At 39.1% G+C, this 21,660-nt stretch overlaps 1 protein-coding gene across 4 annotated transcripts in view; it reads left to right on the top strand.

The window, feature by feature from the left end:
• Positions 1-21,660, top strand: part of LOC119654644 (lysine-specific demethylase 3A) — a 308,568-nt gene that overhangs the window by 267,964 nt on the left and 18,944 nt on the right. For 3 of the 4 annotated variants that reach the window (XM_038060122.1, XM_038060121.1, XM_038060123.1), the window contains 3 exons: positions 10,278-10,712; positions 17,316-19,236; positions 19,307-19,401. In XM_038060122.1, coding sequence (XP_037916050.1) covers positions 10,278-10,712; positions 17,316-19,236; positions 19,307-19,401 — 2,451 coding nt within the window. Of the gene's footprint in view, positions 1-2,597; positions 3,114-10,277; positions 10,713-17,315; positions 19,237-19,306; positions 19,402-21,660 lie in introns of those variants that run through there. The other variant, XM_038060125.1, reaches the window with a different exon arrangement.

The raw sequence follows: 21,660 nt of genomic DNA, 5'->3' as shown, positions 1-21,660 counted from the left end.
TTTATATCCAATTCAAGGCCCTCTGTTGTCTTTGGCTAACTTGCAATTGGTGAAATAAGTGCACCCTCAAGCCAAGCTCCAAGAAGGTCTCCCCTGTGCTGTGGAGTATTAACCCACAGCCAAATCGAAATGCAAATAATGGCAGAAACACTAAAGATTTTAACTCGAATTTGAAATAACCAAACTCCTTCAATACTAACAAGATTCTGAAAATTGAATCCTTTTAGTCCGCTAACTTGTATTCATCCCTATTAATCGGATAAAAAACATTATGGTTGGATATTTATCTTCCAAAGGTTTCACGATATATTGGAGTGAATTTACCAATGCCTCATGTTTAAGGTTTTGTGTAAAACGAAACCTTATTAAATCGGTTTACTGTCTGTCTGTCTGTCGCACGCGTTTTTCTCGGAAACGGTTGTAGACATTCACACCAAATTTGGTGGAAAGGTGGGAACTGTGAACACTCATGCATGCAGTGAGTTACATAATTCTACATGAAATTTAAGGGGGTCCCCACACATACAAAAGGAGGGTGTACATTTTGTTTCATCAAATATAGTTAAGTGGGGTATCAAATGAAAGGTCTTGGTTAGTACTTTGCTAGGTCGGTCCTAGTTTTGACATTTGTTGGAAAGGTGGGAGATGCGAGGGGTTGAAAGTAATCATTTCTTTAACGGAGCCATTTTCAGAAAAAAACAACAGAAAAATTTGAAAAAAAAACCAAAAGGTTGCTACTATATGATGCCTAAGCTCCGAAATACCCTACATACCGACATCTGTTCAAATAAAGTTAATAATAGTATATTACTATAATTTTAGTAATTGGCTGGAAAACCCCCTTAAGTTCATGGTAGTACCATAAAATTGCTGCATTGTAGGCTACAACATAGACCACGATCCTACCAAGTTTGATGGAAATCGCACTATTACTAACAACCTTATAATAGGTCAAAGTTATTGCTTCTTTGCAATTTCAAGACTTTGAATGTCAATGTCACTTGAAGTGGATATTTTCACATAATACATGCATATATTACATGCTACATACTAATGGACCAAATGCACACTCAAAGGTTTTTATAAAAGAAATATACAAAACCTTCCATACCTAAAGCGTTCAACTTCGGGTTTCCCGACTTATTTTTTCTACATTTTGTAATCCTGACCAGGTGTGTTCATCTGCAGTGAAGCTAATTTACTTGCTACTTCTATTATCCACATATTTTCTTTTGAATTTACGCCGGAACTTAATGGCAAATAATGATTTCTCCATTTTTGTTCATGTACACAATGAATCATGCTGTCCTAACAGGATAGGCAAATAAATTACTTAAAATAATAGAGGAGGGATGTAAATTTTTCGAAAAGCCTGAGCAAATTACTAATTTCCCAAATTAAGTCCGGTCGTAGGAAGATGATGAGCGCATAAGGTGATTTGAATTACTTTTTCGTGCGTACTTACTCCACCAATATCCTTTATGCAAACTTATTTCCCAGAAAGCCTACACGTTTTTTGATCGCTTGTTTATAAATACGTGTAGCTTTGGCATTAAAGTTTAAGCTATTTTCTGGCTTTCTCCTTCCAAGTAAACAGGAACTTTTCCTTCAGGGTAAATTGAGTAGGATCAGGTGTTAATTTTAATATAAATGATTGCGTTAGGTACTACAAGGCAAGTCATGCCATATTTGCCTTGGGAATCCAGGGGTAATTTTCTCCAAGTTTTATTGATCAAATACCATCACTGGCTAAAAATGAAATCCTTTATCCATATTTATTCCCTCAATTGAAAATGAAATCCTTTGTCCATATTTATTCCCTGAACCCTGATCAAATTAATTTGCTTCGAAAACTTTTAAAGCAGGAAAATATCTGGGGCAGCAACAGATGATACACATGAGGACCAGGATACACCCAATCGTCCCTAACTCCTTCCATAAAATTCAATCATAGTTATTGGAATACAAATCAAACAATCAGAGAAGGATGACAAAGCATAAAGAGGGTAGAAAATTTTTCCGAAGGACGAGAGCATTTCTCCGTCCATTATGAATCGTTATCTTACTTATGGGAAATTCCTCTCGCATGTGACCTTGTTTTTCCTAATATCTTTCCCCTTCCAGGTGTTTACCTGGGCTCCCTGAGAACAAATCAAACAACAACAGAAGACCTGTTCAGGTAGAAAGGTGAGAAAGGTCACATGCCGACGCCTTTGTTAGTATACACATGTCCCCAGTGGAATTTCCACGCAGTCATTCCATCGTTCTTCTTCCGTAATTCTTGGCGAGTACTTTTGCGCCTGACTGCCTCCAGCTCTGAGGTTCGTGGCTCAAATTTCTTCCTTCAGATATTCAACAGTGAAGACAGGCCAAGTGATACGCCATCGTTCCCGTGTGTGGACAACTGAGCAGAACGTGTTTTTCCTAATGGGTCGCTGATTGTGCAATTCGGTGGCATTAAAATGGTTGGAATGGCTACACGCAAACGCTGGCTCAGCTGACTCAGTCAGGGAATCCAGTCCAATTTGGTGGAGGGCAGTTGTGCGTCTTCATTCGGCGCGGTACCACTTTGTCACTGGCTTCTCGGCCACGTCGCGGCACTTTCCCCGCGGGTTATTTAGTGATACGTGCTCAGCGATACTCGACGGTGTTTTCCTGTGACCGAGATACCTTGCCTTGCGAGTGGGTATGTGATATGTGAAAACTCTGGGCCTACTCGCGCTCCACTATTGGCGAAATCATTGTTTCGGCTCAGGCATTCAATGAATTGATTAATTGACTGCGTGCTCGCGACCTTCGATACGCTTTGGACTTTGCCATGTCTGGAATGTGCGGAAAGTGTTGATAAAGTGGTCATCAGCGAATATTTTTCACAAATTACATTTCATTTAAAGAGTAAATAGAGAGGAATGTCCATGATAATCTGTTTAATTGATTTTAATATTTAATTGAGTAATTTACTCGCACAATGGCGGTGATTACGGTGTGGACTCCTTTGTTGTGATTTCAATGTAAGAGTGGCATGGAAGCAGTGAACAAATATGAAGTGAAATTGAAATTATTAGTTTTGTGTCGCTATTTGAATACAATTTGGAAGCATGGAACTAGCTTGGGTAAATATTTAGTTTTCCTCTCTAGTGTATGAATAAGTTCAGCAGTGGACATTGTGATACGTTACTGAACATGAAAATATGCATATCTGCTAATTTGTTCACCTACAAGAAATTGAATCTCCATTCCGGCGAATTTTCAGATTGAAATGATCGCCAGAACATTACAAATGGTACTTTTTCAGTGTATCACAACCGATTTAGCGGTCCTTGATAAACAAATACTCATCGCGATAAGGAGTTTCGAACTAGTATCAGCACCAAAACTTTTCTTTCGTAACGAGTTTACGTACTTTTAATCTTTTTCAAATTGCTAGCGTTACATACATATTTTGGTGAATATCATTTTTACTGAATCTTTGCGTATATATCTCGGTCGAAGGTGGCTATTCTTTAAATAACCAGAATGTATCAACCAACCATACAGTAAGTTTACACTCTGATACATTTATTCGGGAGTTAATTCAAACCTTCCCTTCTATCGCCCCCACATGATTCCCAAAAGGTCAAATTTATAAATGTCCAAATTAATAACAATTAAGCATTTGTAATGTAATGCGTCTTTTATGTACATTAAGTGGCCAATACTTGCTCGCCCCATTTTTGTTAATAATTTTGTGATGATGTTGATATTTTCCAAGTCCATCAATGGACAAATATAGTGTTTAGGTGGGAGTGCAATGGACTCTTAGCTAAAGTGGTCAAATCAATGAACGGGTCCAAATTTTCTGGGAAACTTGCCCTACTCTATAACTACTACGCAATATATGCTTCAAGGGGCTGAATATTCCTGATCAATACACTCCTCCATCTTCACTCTCTTTAATTCATCTTCTTTTTCTTCAGCCTTTGTCTCGTTCATAAGCGGGGTCGGCTCGTCCGATCATCATGTTTATAACGACATTGTATGCATTTTCTTGGTCAACCTATCGCGGGGCCTGTCACCAAGAAAGATCAGGTAGGATTTAGCATAGTAGAATAACTCCAAATATACTCTATCTCTTTTCCTGATCTCAGCATTTTATTTTTGTTTTACTGAGCATAGTACAGAGTACGTTGCCTCAAACCCTCCTCCTTTACCTGGGCTTGGGTTAATAGCATGGCGGAGTTACTCTCTTACTCAAAATTCATGTTTTTCTGTAAACTTGTTCTTCATATTTCTACCTTTCGTTTGATATTTATCTGTCAAATAACAAAAATTGGTAACAATTACTGTGAAGGTAAATCTAGTTGGGCAAAATACAGTAACTTATGTTATCTAGACTCTTAGTAGGAAAATTGCGGATTATTTCATAGAAAGCGAAATACATAAATAAATTTCATATCCATATCATATCAAATCAGTAGATGTAATGTAGAATTGTAGATGAAACTACTTTGGCCCCACTATCGATAAAACCGTCTTCAATTTGAATCCATTTTTCTATAACTTTTCAACTACCCCTGGAATCTTTATGTACAACATGAACCACTACCTTACCTGGAAAAGCATATTGGATTTTCCATATGTTCATGTCGGCATTTGTCAGGAGGTCTGGCTAAATTATGTACTTGGACGCTTTCTCTATTCCTTTTAGGATCGCCTTAGGTCACACGCTTTTGTAGTACGGTAGAATTCTGATAATTCGTATTGTCGAGGGACTGACGGTTTGGTACGAAATATGGGGATTACCAATTATTGGGAGTGTAAAATAAAGAAAATCAATTTTGGGGACCGGCAAATTTATACAAATTAAACGGAAATACGAATTATCGGTTTTTTCACTGTAGTATGGAACTCCCTCTTACTATCATGGTGAGTGGTGGAACGGGCTTGGGATTAGTTGATAGTATATGAAAGTAAAATACTACACTAGTTTGATAATTTGTCCTACACTACCGTGCTTCCTTCCAATTTTTGGATCCATGGCTCTCATTTATCTATTCAAAATTTCAAAACGGTATTAAGTGGCAAGAATCTTTTAACTATCACGTAGACTGTAAATGTACCATCGACTTACCACGAGAGTTCAATAGATCTCCTCGGGAATGTGAGAATCATTACAATTTGTTGTAGGCTGTGATAGTGTATTTCCCCTAAAATATATTCTAACAATAATATTATATAATGTGAGATTATTATCTTTAGATATTGTCATTCAATGATATTTGAGTTTGCAGTAAATTCAGACAAAGATAAAAATGTATTGATTCTATTCATTATTCTATTATATTAAAATTTCCAAATCTGGGTCTTCACCATGATCGATTAAACTTAAGGGATGGGATGCGTTTAGTAAGCATATGTTTTGCGGAATTTTTCGACAAAAGTTAATTTCTATGTAATGTATATTAAACGAATTTTCTTTATTAAAAATATCTTCCGTCATTAGTGTTTCTTTCAACTAAATTATCGATATCTCTTTAAAGAATTCCTCATCTTTTGAATTGGAATGTTGCTCTGAAAGTCTCTGAATAATATGTAAGTGCGTAAGCGCTTCCAAGGTTTCCTGGACACATTTGATGACATGTGTTCAAGCATTGTCAAATGGTTTTCCCATGTCTATTCGTCATTCTGGTAGTTCGTACTAGAATATTCGATTCAAATCGAGCAATCGATCGTTTGATCAGGGTTTAAAAGCTGGAAGTATATGACCCTCTCCTGATCCCACCAGTTAGAAAGCATTACTTTCTTTCTTGGATATTGCATTTTGATCGAGATGATGACAGTTGACCTGAGTCAACCCATGATTTTTTGCTTTAGATTGTAAACATAAATGTTATTTTTTTACGAGTGTGTTTAGCCCTAAATTTTTATGAAAAATGTTTATTTCATTTCTCATCGTGTCATTAAGTTGCCTAGACATCATCAGGGCGACAAGCTGCAAAAACGGATAAATGTTTTTCTGAAAAATATTGGTCTAAACTCACTTTTTGTAAAAATAGCAGGTTTCAGTAACCAACGGTTACCCATGAAAATTGTCAAATTTAACTTCCCGCCAAAGATTTTGTTTTTTGGCAAAGAAGTAGACATTTTCACAAAAAGGGACATTTTATGGGTCAACAATAATCAATATGAATATATTAAACAAAATAACGGTCTCAGAAATAACGCACTTTAATGATAATCCTGCGAGTCATATGAATACGCCTAATATACTATGTCTTTTGGGGTAAATTACCTTGACAAATTATGAGTGGGGTCAGAGGCAATTCAGGAAAATTCAAAGTAATGGCAATTAAACGCGACACATAAATTTTATAACAGTAAATCGAATATTTACCTAGAATGATTGGCAGACGGCTCAAAATGTCAAAACCGCAGAAAGAAGCCATCTGGAAGGCTGCAAAATGGTAGAACGAAACTTTAAAATGACACAAGAATACAGGGTTGTATACTGCAAAGCCTTTAAAAGTGTCGGCAAAAAATTGGAGGTAAAAGGAAACGTTAATTAATGGTAAAGACAGCACGAACCTGACAACCTAGGTACACTTGCCAGCGTACATTGGGACTTCGGGGATGATTGAGTCGGTTTAGCCTGTAGAGTCAGACTTTTGATTTCATTGCCGTCATGGAAGTTTGTGTTCCTTGTGCTTGTTTCGCTGCTGTAAGCTCAACACTTACACAATATAAGGTGTGAGGATAATGAATTTGAAGTACTCTCCCATTGAAAATAAAATGGAAGTGTGGCGTGTAAGAATAGCAATAAAGAAACTATATGGAAACCTAAACTATACAAAGAAGTGAACAGGAGAAACCGATGGCTTATCAAGTGTTAGAGTCATTGAGTTTAAAACTTGCATGTATTTTCAAAATCGATTGGAGGATGGAGAAAGGTACGCCAAAGTGTAAATAGCCAGAAGAAATGATAAGACCCCAAGAATGAAAATGTAAAGAATTAACAATTCTCGGAAGAAGGGTGCACATATGAGCTAGTCATTGAGAATTTACTCGGAAATATCTCCTGCTTGTCGTAGAAGGCGGTTAAAAAGAGTAAAAATTTACGAGTTACTAATCTGCACATATCTGTCATTCCCTAGAAGCTAGCTGAATAATCAATAAAACTATACAAATAATCTTTGTTTTTGAACGACTTTTAGGTGGTCTTTCCGGCCTTGCTTCACTTTTTACATGTGTATGATTGGTCGGGAAAGGGGAAGATCGTTTTTTTAATTAGGGACAGATTCGATGTATTTGTCCATATATCGATATTTAATAAGACAGTTGCATTCTTCCTCAATTTACCACAATGTTATCCGTCCTGTCGCTCTCTATGGTTCTGAGTGTTGGCCAACTATAAAAGACAATGAAGTGCGTCTTGTTACGTTGGACTAGTGGCGTCGCACGTTTTGATCACATCCGAAATGAGGATATCCGGGTGGGGTGCACCGATCGTGGAAAAGTTGCGAGGAAGGCGCCTTCGATGGTATGGTCACGCAATTCGTGCTAACGAGAATTCACTTGCCAAGATTGGTCTGAACATCGAAGTCGATGGTAAACGACCAAAAGGCAGATCTAAACAACGGTGGCTTGATACGCTGGATGGGGATTTAAAAGCCTCGAGATTGCACTCAGAGCAGGCATTCGATAGAGCCAAATGGCGCAACCGATCACGATGAGCCAACCCCGCTTGTAAGAGGTGCGACTTTCTCAGTACTTAATACAATAGATGATAATGTAAGAAGCACTGGTGAACTGGCTCTTGAAACATAGATATATGTACAAATATCTTATCTCTCATTTAGAAAAGGATCTCCTTTTTTTTATATATATGTATATACTTAGGACAGCTCAGAAGTACAACACCAAAATTAGGAATCATGATTGCGCGTTTTTTTGGAAGTCGAATGTATAGATCCGAAATCTTCATGGGACGCTATTTTCCAAAGGCAATCACATTTTTTGCACCCAACCCCTATTTAACACCTTTAAGGCACAAAAGATCTTTTAAAACTGTGTTGACCGTTCCTTCTTAAATGCGCACGATATTATCAGCGGCTTTAATCTTTAAATGATGACTTATGCCCACAATTTCTTTGATTTGGTTAAAATACTTCTTGCTTAATATTTTCATAACTCTGGCCAAGAATAAGGGTGAAGCTAAAAACATTTGCAGCAGTGTACAAACAAGTATATATATTTTAAAGTGGCATTATCTATGGACGTCAAAGGTAATACTTGCAGCTTATGAAAAAATGTTTAATCCAATTGCATAGTTTTGTGAGTTCAAACGGATTAATCTTTCCCTTTTCATTCTTTAACAGACTAAATTTCTTGGAATTCTTTTCTTTTTGAATGGTCTTTTTTCTTGCAATGCAAGTTTTCCAAAGAACAGGAAGAATGGAGTGGAAATTTTCAGTAAACTCTTTGTTTTTTTTTACGAATAAAAGTTTTCATTTGTTGTTTCAACACTTTTATTTCATCTATATTTCCTTTGAATAAAGAAAAGGAAGCGGGGAGCTCTCGAGATAGAGAAGTATATGGTAGAATGGTATGGGAACTTAGATCGGGTACACTTCCCTGGTCCAGCTTTATGTATTATTATATTAGGTTGTCCCTACAGATTTTCAAGTTTAGTTCGAATAACAAGTAATTGTAATTCGTAATGTATTCTCGATTATATTACTTAATAATAATAATAATCGTTGGCGCAACAATCCATGTTGGATCAGGGCCTTGAAATGTGTTAGAGCACTTCATTCAAAACCACAACGGTAGACTAGGAGGCAATGTGGTCAGCATTGCGCTCGCCCGAGATTATAACCCTGATTTGACTCAGGTACTCATTCACACCTGAGTCGACGATAACAAATCCCTTTGCCACCAGTGAGATTTAAACCGCGACCTTCTGCTACGACAACCCAGCGCTCTAACCACTTGAGCCATCCGGACACACTCACAGTCCTATATGAGGGACCTTTTATTTATAGTTCTTATTAATGATAATCCTTCCTTTCTCATCTGTCCGCGTTTAATATACGCAAGCGACCTCAAATTATTTGACTCTGTTTTGTCTCCGCTTGGCTGTTCTCCATTGAAATCCAACTTAGATTCCCTGGTGCAGTTTTCAAGTCCCTCGTTAGAAACATCCTTGAATATTGCTCTTTAATTTGGTCCACCTTTCGCAATTGTGACGGTCTTTTTTGGAGCTGTACAACATAAATTCACCGATCCTCCTTTAAAAAGAATTTTTCGGCACCCCTTTACTTATCGCCGAAAATTCCTTGAAATGTGTACTCTTTCAAGCTTTGTAATTGCCTGGTGGACAGCTCTTCGTTCTCGGATATTTTGTTTATTGCGTTATCTCCCGTAGAACACTTAGGGCGAACATGTTTAAAGTTCCTTTCGTGGGACTCGACAGGTACTTTTATTCGCTGATTCCGATATTAATACAATGTCCTACAACTTAGTCCCTTTGACTCTATCGATCTTCTTATTTTTGAGCACAAAATGAAGTATTTCTTATAACTCTGAAGATGATGCGTAAGAAATAGTGCTCAACACGTAAGGAAGGAGTGAACAAAACCTCAAACTATTTTCGGATGAAGAAATGCTTAAATCTCCCGTTGGTGTATACCACCCCTCAAGTCCCAACACAAAAATATACCATTTAATGTGTCTCTAAGGTTCTATGTTCTCATATTTTCATCAAACTTGAAAAACAATACATCTTAGGATCAACCACTTCTGAATAAATAACCTTAAAAACGGCCTTCATATCTTAACAAAGCTCCGAATTTCATGTGCTCGAATTAGATTTAGAAGTGAGTGGAGATGCGCATTTATCAAGTTGCAAAATATTACCATAATACGTAATTTTGTTTCTTTCTTTTAAGCTTGAATGTGTGATTGTGCAATGAAGCTTCCTAAGGCCTAAGTCTGTTTCCATAGTGCACATATAAAGTGAGATTCGTCTCAACAAATTGATAAAAACCTAAAGTATTGATTTCAATTAGAATTTTATCTGAGATGGCCAAAATTCCCAGCTTTGATTTCAATAAAGATGAGTAGGTAAATAACAAGATTCGTTGCTAAGCTGCAACCGTTCAGTTCGCTTTCAACCAAAGGCTGTTCAAATTTTAATCTATTCTAAATCTGACTACCGTTTTCCCACTGACTTTCAAAAGCAACTTCGTACATTTTCCACATTAAACGCCAACTTTAATATATCAAATTTTCTATTTCAGCTTAAAACGCATGCATGGCAATTGAGTCCTGTACGACCCTCGCATCCTCAAATGCCACCCCATCTCACTATGCAGCCTCACGTACAAGGTCCTCTTCCGCCTCAAACATCGTCAGCAGTCAGCCTGTCAACAATGGGGGTAGTTCCACAATCATCCGTCGTACAGTCTCAGGCTGCGTCTTTAACGTCGTCTGTGCAACAGCAACAACATCAACCCCCACCCCAACAGCCACAAAATGTTCCACAATCGCAAAGTATGCTGAGTGGAGCGGACGAGCAACGACGAAGGATGGTGGAATGTGAACGAATAATGGGACCACGTGAACGTGAAAGGGAACGAGAAAGACAACGAGAACGTGAAAAGGATCGTGAACTAGATAGACTGAGGCAACAGCAGGAACTGCAACAAAGGACCTATTATGCCACTACAGCCGGGGTAAGATTATATTCTTTTTGCACAATAAAACGGATTTGGTCTATTTATATTTCGTTGTTATTCGAAGCGACGGTATTGAGTGGGGAATACTCTTTGCGAGGTATGGAATAACCTGAAAAGTTTGATTGAGAGCAGACTTTATTTATGTCCTCATTATTTTGATGTTTAATATAAGTCTTGGAAGTATTGCGCTGCTATTTATCAAAGACATTATTCTTATTATTAGATTTATGCGCTGTTGATTCAAAGAAGCATTAATTTATTACGGCTTATTTAAAGTGGGCTGAAATATTGTCCCCCAGGACCAGCGGGAGGAGGAAAGGAATCGTTTAGAATTATTTCTAAGAGTAGTACAGATAATTTTTATATCACTATCATTGAAATGAAAATGCAAATAGATAATATCTTTTGTTATCATGCGAAACGTTATGACCATATATAAGCCTTAGATGTTCAGGTCTTTTTAGGAACACTTTATCTGAACAATGAATTTGCGTAACATCCCATTTTGTCTTGTCTCATTAAACTCCCGCTTGGAAGCACACTGCTTCGGATTTTTAACTGCCTTAGTATACCACAAAATTTCAGATAATTTCAAAAGGATAAATTAATGTTGCAATGATTTCATCTGAGGGGTTGCAAGTCACTCATTTTTTAGTGGAGTTACATTCTATCTTTGAACCCTTTTAGTACATAGAACATAACGAATTTAAAACAGTCCTTCATCAACGTTCGAGAATGAAGAGTTAGCTCCCATTTATTTTAGATTTTCAGGAAAGCGAATAGTTTTTTTCCCTTCAAGTAATGGTGTTGACTTTTGCATGAAAGGTTCCTAGTTAAACATTTGGATGTGTAGCAAGTTTTTCAGAACATGTTTGCTTCAGCTAAGCAATTTCGTTTTTTATAGATAGGATTTTCAATTTCCAATGAATACTGGAGTTTCTAGTGTATTGCGATGCGAAAGTGATTGTTTTCATTATTTTAGATTTCCATGTCGGATATGCGAGCAAAGCTTCAAAGTGGTACACCGTTTGTCCAAGTTGGTCTTATCGTTGTTTTTAAGGCCAGTGAATTCAAAAAGTCACTTACAAAATTTACTGGGTAGTCAGTGCAAGCTTTTGAGTCTCTCTGGGCTGAAAACGTTTCCTCCAGCCTTCCGAGAGTGGAACCAACCATATGTTACGAGATTATGCCATACCGTATTCTTTACAGATGAATCAAAGATGGTCTATGGATTCGAAGTAGGAATATTCTGGGACTCGGATAGTGTAGTCTTGCGGTCTTCCAGGATACGCTAGTGCATTTCAAATGGAAGTACTGACGATACTAGAGGTCTATCGATGGTTGAGAAAAGATCCGAGCCCCAAGCATAACGTACCATTCTCACCGACTGCCAAGCAGTCATTAAGGCTTTCTACTCAGTGGTGATAACCCCCACCCTGGTGTGGCAATGCAGAGATGCACTAAATCGCCTGGATGACACATTCAAAGTCATCTTGCCCAGGGTTCCCAGTCATGGAGACATAAAGCGTAATTAGCAGGCCGCCCCATTGGTCAGATTGGGGTCGCTCTTGAGAGTCCGTTGCTGGTTGCGTCCGCTGGCGACTGTGAAGAATGGCATTTACTCGCACTACTTGAGAGCTGCTGACATCAGATGGCGAAGACTTTGCACCTGGGTTAAATCAAAGAGATTCTACCCGTCCTACAACAAAACCCGTTCGCGAGAGCTTTTGAGTCAGAAAGGCATAAATGCGTATAGGAATCTTTCGCGGCCCTGACCGTGCCCACGAACTTGGCACACCTTACAATTCGTATTGTCGAAGTTGGGAAGTGGAGAGAGGCCCTCAGGTATTCCTTTAGGATGGGCTCGCTATAGATAGAGCCAGACTGCGAAGAACTAAGTAAACAATTTTTTAGAGACCCCAATGGAATTTTTGATTGTAGACAGCACAGATTACTGCAGCCACTGATTCTTAAGGCATTGAAAACGATGCAAAGCTTTGAATATGTTCAAAGAATTGCCGTATCGTCGGCAAGTCTAGATTTAAATAGACGGACTTTTATGAAGAAGTCTACAGTAAATATAATACATCAGAGAACCAAAGAAATTATCTTGAGATGCCCTTGTGTTAAAGCGTGGATTTTTTGTTTAAAAACGAATCTCCTGTCTTCTGTGAGAACTTATGATGATGCTTATTTGATTTGTCAAATGACTGCACAATATCAAAGAATGTGGTGGAACAGTTTCTGCTTTCTTTGGAGCCTATTCAATAGAATTTTTGATCATCTGTGATTTCGTCTGACAAATGCAACCTCGTCATCGCATTGCCGTTTATTCATTCACTGAATATGATTATGCTATTCCCACCACCATCTCGAGATAGAGATACATAAAAAGTTCTTCGAAAACCCTGGCTGGAACTGCCAACACAAAAATATTATCTACATAGGAAATATATCAATTACTAATGGGAAGAAAATCAACAACTGGATTCCATGGTCTTCGAACTTTAAGAATCGAAGCAGAGTTGGCCTTCGGATGTGCAAGGATCGAACTTCAGCCATCATCGTGCATTCCCCTCGAAGATAATCCTTCTTAAATGACGTTCTAGCCCGTAATGAAGAATTTCACTATTCGCGTCGATAGAGATCTCCCATTGTATATAGGGTCGTTTTTCTTACATAAGACCTTTCACATTCGTTTCGGCATTTGGTTGGCCGGTACTCGTTGTATGTGCCCAGCTCATTTTAACTTGCAGAATTTCACACGTTTTGATTCTCGTAGATCACAAATGACACGTATACGTTGTTCCTGATTCTGATGTATAGCTTTTTTTCAATCGCAAGATCCTCTGTTCAAATCTGTCGATCGACCTTTCCGACGACTCTCGGACCCACATTTTGCAATCATCCAGTAACATCGGCCAAAATAGTATTTTGTAAATGCGCACTTCATCAATTCAGTGGACGCCGGTTACAGTATTCATCTTCCATATCTTCTGTTGATACATCGCAATTAATGAGCCAGATTTTCAATAATTTGAGCTTTGCTTAGCGGTTGGCATATGTGTGGTGATCAATGAGTTTGAAGTCAATTATCAACTGTTTTAATTTTCCATTAAACTTTTGTATGTAATCCGTAGTTGTTTGTTTTCGCGGAATACTAAGATGTTGCCGTTACGATCCAAAATAGTAGGCTTTGTTTGCATCTAGATGCACCCATTCTGAGGCTGCTTTGCTGGGTAGTATTTTTCTTTTTCGTTTTCAGCATCTCGTACTACCCCCTCTAATAGAGCCAAATTACTCATTACCTTGCTTTAGTTCCTTTTTTTTCATTCGGATTTAAACCCTGCGTTATGTTGACCTAGAGGTTCTGATGTGTCGTGCCTTGAGTTAACTCCATGTAAACAAGCCCTAGTCTCGTCTTCTGTCTTAGATCTCCCAGCAGGCTATTACTCAAATAGCTATCATTCCAATAATTCCCGCCCTTCTTAATTATCGTGTTTTGGACTTTGGGGTCGAAGCAGTATGTGAGTGACATAAAAGCCCATCCGATCCGCGACTACGATAGTGGTTTTGGTGGCCTCTTCTTGCTGCTCCTTTACCATGAGGTTCAATGACTCCCTTGTCTTACTTACCTTTTTATGGTGAAAAGTGCTGCTTAAGTACGTCCTCGAAATAATTGTTTAAAATTTACCCTATAGATCCAGGTTCATTCCTAAATATTTCGCCTTATTTGATGGTCGTTCACCAAAGAGGGATGGGAATTTGGGTTGATCCAGCTTTCTTTTTTTTGTGAATGCCGGAAGTGTGGGGGGTTATCGTGATATTCTCCTGCTCACAGCATCCTTCTTTTAGACTCGGGCTTGTTGTACCAACTCTACAATTTTTAGAAGTAATTTTCCCTACGTTAGTATGTTATCATCCTCGTTAAAATACAAGATGGTGAAAACCTGTGCGTCATCAAAACGAATGAACTTTCATAACAAATGCAATTTGAACAAAAAATGTTAGTGAAAACGTGCTCGCATCGAAACGAGTTTCGTTGAAACGTACGCGTCGAAACGAGCGGCGTCGAAACGACCAGTTATCTCTACTCAATCTGTTGTTCAGAATTATTTCATCTGGCTGGATCTTGCCGCTTATTTCAGAACCTGGGAAGACAGTTTTTAGAAGGATTTTTATTATCTTCCTTCCAGCTTTGGTGTGTACTTCTTCGGGTTTCTTCATAGCACCAACGGAGTTAGCTGGATCTTTAGTTAGAGTCCTTCCGAGGCCCATTGCCTCTTGCAAGAATACATCTTGACTTTCCAGATATCTTTTTTATACTATCAAAGCGTCATTCTTTCTGTTTTAGTAATTAGTCGACGCATTCTCCGCCGTCGGTCTGTCAGATTTTGATTTGTCTAGTCACACTTTGTACGCGCAGCTTTCATCTATTCTAATATGAGATAGTGGTTGCCCTGTAAAGCTCATCCACAGGGATGTCGTATGCGATTTTATCCATCTCCATAGCTCAATTAAAAAATTTCGCTTGTAGGGTTCCCGTTTTGTGTTATGTAAGTTGAGTTATACTGCGAATTTCTGGATTATCAATTATAACGCTTTCCATACGAATGTATCTGTAAGCGAGGACTTATCAGCTACATCCCTGTAGTATATTGGAAGGGATACTAGCGATAGGGAAGGTAATATTAATTTTCTTTTTCCACTGGCTTGTAACGAAGATTGCCCCTTGTTGTGCATTATTACATCATGTTTTGTAATATATTCGTAAGGTTGTTCACGTCTCTAGTTGTTCTCGTCGTTTCTCCAAGGTCTATGTTGTGTGTTTGCCTCGGCACCAACAAATGCCCGGAGATTGTGCGCCAGGTCCTTCAGTTTTTTTGAGAGTGGCGCGTTTCAATAGACATATATGTAGTTGGTGATTAGAGCGACTTTATTTTTGAAATTAAAGGGGCGAACATAAATCGAGACTGTATGATAGCCATTCCGTCCAATCCCTACCATTAGCAAGACTTCTTAGACTTACTGGAGTAGCAATAAGTCAATTTGGATCTTTAATAAAAGTGTAAACATGGCTAACGAAGGAGTTCAGAACCAACTACAAATGGCTTTGAAATATATGGTTTGAAAGAATTCCATTGGGCGCTTCTATACATATGAAGATAGTCTAAGAAACTATAATTAATGACTTTGAGCGACAAATTCTCAGCTGAGTTTCAAAATCAATGAAAGATGATAGCAGGCGAATAAAAAAAACAGTGTATTGTTCCGTCAATATAACAAAGTTATTTTCGGCAAGTCATGTATATTGGCACTGACGAAAATCTCGTCAAGTGGGGATGCAATGCATTTCTAAAAAAAAACTTTATAACTTGTACAAAATTGATGATGCTTATGACAGGCGTCCAGTGACTATTCTCTGTGTATTTAATATGTAATTTCCACTTTATAATTTAGACGAGTTGCCTAAACTGCGAAATAAATATGCACTACGGTATTTCTGTCGTTAGATTAGGAATTACTATCGTAAATAAATTGGTTCATGTCTGAAGAACACCAAACCAAAAATTTGAAAATCTCGTGTCTTTTAAAAGCTCAAAGATCAAGGCTCCTCAAAGCAAGTTTTTTACCAAGTTATTCCATTGCATTCCAGAAATAGCACTATTTAACATAACATCTGGTGATACACCCTTGTAACCATAATCTTTAGCTTCGATGAGGACATTCCGCCTTCCTTCTTCTGATAAGATCTTTAACAGAGATAATTTAAAAAAAAAAAGTGATTCAACACTTTTCCTTCCAAACGGTGACCGAATGATCGTCAAACCAAAATTCTTCCCCCTTTTCCGTCATTTTCATGAACCTTTATCTGTTCCTACGCAATCAAATGTACACCCACTGCCTTACTTAGCTGAGGTAGTCATTATTAATCACTTCTAAAAAGATTGAACACGTAGTTCTAAACAAGCAGTTAAGCGGCCGTTATCGCTATTTGCTCATATACTCCACATGTTATCTCCTTTATTTACACGTTGATAACATGATCGCCTCTAAACCAGAATGGATGTCAATAACAAAAACAGAAAAAAAACACAAAACTCATAAAATGAATTATAAACACATGAGGAATGCTATTCACTGTAAAAGATAGAACGTGAAACGCAAATTATTTTATCAAGGCGTAAAACGTGATTAGATAAGGAAAACACAGTTTTCGTTCGTAATCATTTATTGTAGGTGTTTTGTGTTGGAAATTTGAAGTGTTTTATTTAGTAAAAAGCTTTTGAAATCTTACATTCATGTGTGCAATATGTTTTGTTTCCTGGGCACTGTCAACGGAAGCAATCAGTTGTTACTTTGAATAGATTAGATAAAATGATAAGTTAATGTTAAAGTTAGTGTAAGTTGATCGTGGGTCAAGTTTGGGGTTGTGATTTTTTAAATGATTTCAAATGATGATAGTGGCCGAGCTAAAGGAATTTATGGTGTTTACCTTGTGTTGGGAGTAAGACCCCATATTAAATAATCAAATTGAAAAAAAAACGAAAAGAAATTATCCTCTATCTGAAAATTTTAATGCTTTCATTTAATTTTCAGCTTCAAAGGGGACCAGGCAAGGTGATCGATTATGATGGCCAAATCCGAAACACAATACCGCCGGGACCACCACCGCAGTCAAAGCAACAAATGGATAAACAACCGCCACAGTTGAAGCCTGAACCGGCGCAATATCCATTATACAGTTTCCCGCCGTTCGTGCAAAGCTATCCAAAGGATATCAAGTCAAAATCTGAATTGGGTTTACCAACACCACCTCCACTGATGTCCGATAGTAAAACTCCTCCTGGTAGTGTAATAGTTAAACATGATACTCATAAGCAAACACCCATACAAGTGATCCACTCGAAAGCAACAAGTCATCCATCACCGTCTCATTACAAAGTAGTGCCAGCTGGACCACCTCATGTGATGTTTGAATATCGGACACCGAATGATCGTTACAAACCAACCCCTGTGCAAACAACACAGACAACTCAGTATATTCAACAGTCAATAGTGCAATCGCAAACGAGTATACATCCTCAGCAGCAGCAACCACCGCCGCAATCGCAGCAGAAAGCCGTACATTATAGTGTTTCTACAACCGCTACAATACAGAACAAACCCAAGGTTTCATCGCCTGCTCCGTCTCATATCTACGGACAGCCAGGAGGTGCAGGCATTGTAGCAGGAATTCCAGTGTGCCGTGCACAGGAACCTCCAGTCCTCGCAGTCGCGAAATCTAGTTCGCCATCGCCGTTCCAATCACATGTTTATGGGCCGCCACCACCAGTGGCCGGCTCAACAACGGTTCCTCCTCCAGCTCATTCGTCAAGATCTAACTATGATAGGATGTTTACAGCGCCAGCGGTGAAACAGAATCTTCCGATTGCAATGCACGGAACATCACCGCCTACCGCTTCGGCGGCTCCGTTACCTATGTCTCGGTCCCCCGGAGGCATGATGAAACTGATCCCATCTCAGAATATTGGAATGCAAATCGGATCTCCTCAGACGCAACCGTTAGATTTGGGTGTATCGGACAGGAATCGTGATGAAAATTGCAGTCCGAAGCGAAAAGCATCTACGCCCATTCACCATCCCTCAGGAAGCCCAGTTCCATTTGATGTGAAAAAGAAAAGAACTGATCCCCCTCAATGCAGTCCACTTGCATTAAACGTATCAGCTACACCGTCGCCACCTGCTACATCATCCCCCTTAATGCCAGTTGGAACTTACCTAGATGCCGTGGGTACACGATCGCTACCACTGGATCAAAGCCAACCAATATCGCGTACGCCGCCTGTATCTATTATTACGGATCAACAACAATCAATAGCGCAGACTAAACCACCACCGCAACCCCAGCAATTACAAGTTCAGCCGCAAACTCAACCGTTAGCGCTACCAATACAGCCAAGCCAGTCAACACCTCCTCCTCAATTTATACCGAATTCCGCCTCTTCAAGCAACAGTCCACCAGTTCAACTAGCCAACAACCTCCTTTCAGTCAATGCAACAAATCCTATTCGCACAAGCTCTGCCGACGGAACCGTTCGGCCATCGAGTACTAATTCCTCTCTAAGTCCATCAGCCAGTCCAGGACTGAATGTACAAAGTGCTCCAAGCACGCCAGCTAAACCCTCGGAGCCTGAGAAATCAACAAGTCCAGCGCCGAAGCGGCCTGCTGGCACTAGTTCAGCTCCTCGTCACTTGAAGAAAGCATGGCTTCAACGGCATACTGGTGAAGATTATGAGGATACAACTGGCGTCGTAGGTAGCGGAAGCTGTGTCAAACTTCCTTTAACTTTAAGTCCGCAGCCTAGCAACAATAGCACATCAGCTAAAGAAACTTCGGGATCAAATCAATCGCAGACACAAAATCAACAACAGCATCCGGCACCGAGTAGTACGCCACCAGGTCATTCCGTAAATTCATTAGGTTCGAATAGTATTAACAAAAGCGCTGTTAAGCCAGGTTAGTATGATTGAATATGTTCATTTGGTATTATACATTAGTACTGTTATTTTGGTCCTTGTTTGTACAGGCAATAAGCAGCATCCTAAGAAGAGTGTGCTTAACCGTGATAATGGGCATAATACCGATTCAGAACAAAAGGAAGAAAGTTCCAGTTCGGACCAGGTAACTTTTGAGAATGAATGCCTAAAATTATGTTTTTTTTTGTTCATGTCAAAATTTTCAATATTTGGTCTTAAAATTAGAATAATGAATTACTGAGTAAACTAACTTCCTTTTGTAGTGGGTCTGTTTAAGAGGATTTTAGTACCTTTTTAGTGCGCCTTTAAAATTCAGTAGATTGTTACAAGCATGTATTTATCCAAATTGTCGCCCACCATGAAATCTCTGCTCACACCTTGAGAACGACTATCTACGATTTCAGTCCTTAGCAGCTTTTACCTTTGCTAGGATAATCTTTTTTCATAGTTCCGTTGTTCGTTACATTTGAAATTAATCGTTGAAGAGATTTATGTCCACGACTTGATAGCCAGTTCTAATCGGGTGATGCTTTCTGCAAATGCAAAATATGCAGAATCCTTATACGAGCCAAGTATCTAGATCGAAATTGCCACTTTTCTCGGTCAGAGGCGTGGTTTGGGTGGAGCCATGAAGCCCAGAAACCAGCATCTTTCAAACCACCGCTGTAACGGTCGATTTTTAGGTCGTATTCTATAGACTTTGGTGTTAGTCCCATCTGAGCTAATGAGTTTTCATTAGCGCGAATTACATATCATCGAAGATGTCTCCCTCGCAATTTTTTCATGATGGACACAATTCGATATCTATTGCAGATGTACTCAATTCTTACCGCTCCAACGCAATACCTTCGCTTCCGTTACTGCTAGGGAACGTCCATTATCTTTGGAAGTCGGCCAGCACTTGAAGCCATAGGGCAACAGGGCAAACGACACTGCGGTTGATTTTGGATTTGAAACGTTCGTTGATGCGTTGATCGTAAAGGACGACACTGGTGGAACGCCATTTTATCCAGATTTTCTGGTAGCATTGATCCGCATTGCTGTCTCACTTCGTCAATCGGCCTCAAAATGCCTTTTTAAACCGCGTCTTTGCATAAATTCTATCCATATCCTAAACACATCCCTCCTTTCAAGACATTGTTAATGAATCGCTTTTTTTCAATATTCCAACCGTTCTAATTTATAAGTGTACGTTATGCACGATACCCAAAAGTAAAGTGGTAACTAGCACCCACATAATAGTTTTTTGTGCATTTCATTTAGACTGTACCAGCCACAATAATCAGTAATCGAGACAAACGACTGCAGTTATTAATTTGAGAGCTTGACAATCGGGAAACATGGGTATTTGTTAACCATTTATCATCATTTTCAACGGCGCAGTAACAATCTCATCTAGGTCTGCCTTATTAAGGACCTCCAGACACCGGCGAGGTTCACCAATTCGATGTTTCTAAAAGATGTCTGGCGTGCTGGCCTACGCCATTGCTCCATCTTAGGCAGGGTCTGCCTCGTCTTCTTTTTCTACCATAGATATTGTCCTTGTAGACTTTCCGGGCTGGATCATCCTCATCCATACGGATTAAGTGACCCGCCAACCGTAACCTATTGAGCCGGATCTTATCCACAACCGGACGGTCATGCTATCGCTCATATATTTCGTCGTTATGTAGGCTACGGAATCGTCCATCCTCATGTAGGGGGCCAAAAATTCTCCGGAGGATTCTTCCCTTGAACGCGGCCAAGGGTTCGCAATTCTTCTTGCTAAGAACCCAAGTCTCCGAGGAATACATGAGGATTGGCAAGATCATTGTCTTGTACAGTAAGAGCTATGACCCTATGGTGAGACGTTTCGAGCGGAGCAGTTTTTGTAAGCTGCCAGAAATAGCCAAGCCCCACCTCCGTTTTCTTGAGAGAAAAGTTGATAGAGCAGGACCTCTTTAGAAGCGCTTCTAGATCTTACTTGAGTAACAGAGAGGGACTGTAGTGAATACCTATCTAAAGAGGTTGGGTTCCACTGCCCGTGAAATGACCACGCAATAGGAAGCGTTCAGGTGAAAATCTCGATCTATTTTCATCGTGTCATTGACATTCTAACCAGCAAAATCCGCGCCACTCTATGCAATTTGGTATATCAACTACAAACACGAAGGAACTCCCAGAAGATGGTCTACGTAAGAGAAATACAAAAGTTCTCGTGCTTCAGACTCCGGACGAGAATCAAAGAGTTGCATCTGCGGACAAGACAGGAGTTTCCATTTGATTGCATAGATTTACCTACCATTACCTTTCAAAGTAGTCTTGCCAATGATTGGTGTGGCACCAAAAGTTGACTCTAGCCAACGTTTCGCTAAGTCAAGCGAATTCAAGCAGTATCTCACGGTAATTCCACACTACTAACTTC

This window comes from Hermetia illucens, chromosome 4, assembly GCF_905115235.1.
Source record: "Hermetia illucens chromosome 4, iHerIll2.2.curated.20191125, whole genome shotgun sequence".
Classification (NCBI taxonomy): Eukaryota; Metazoa; Arthropoda; class Insecta; order Diptera; family Stratiomyidae; genus Hermetia; species Hermetia illucens.
This window is presented reverse-complemented; position numbering and strand designations above follow the sequence as displayed.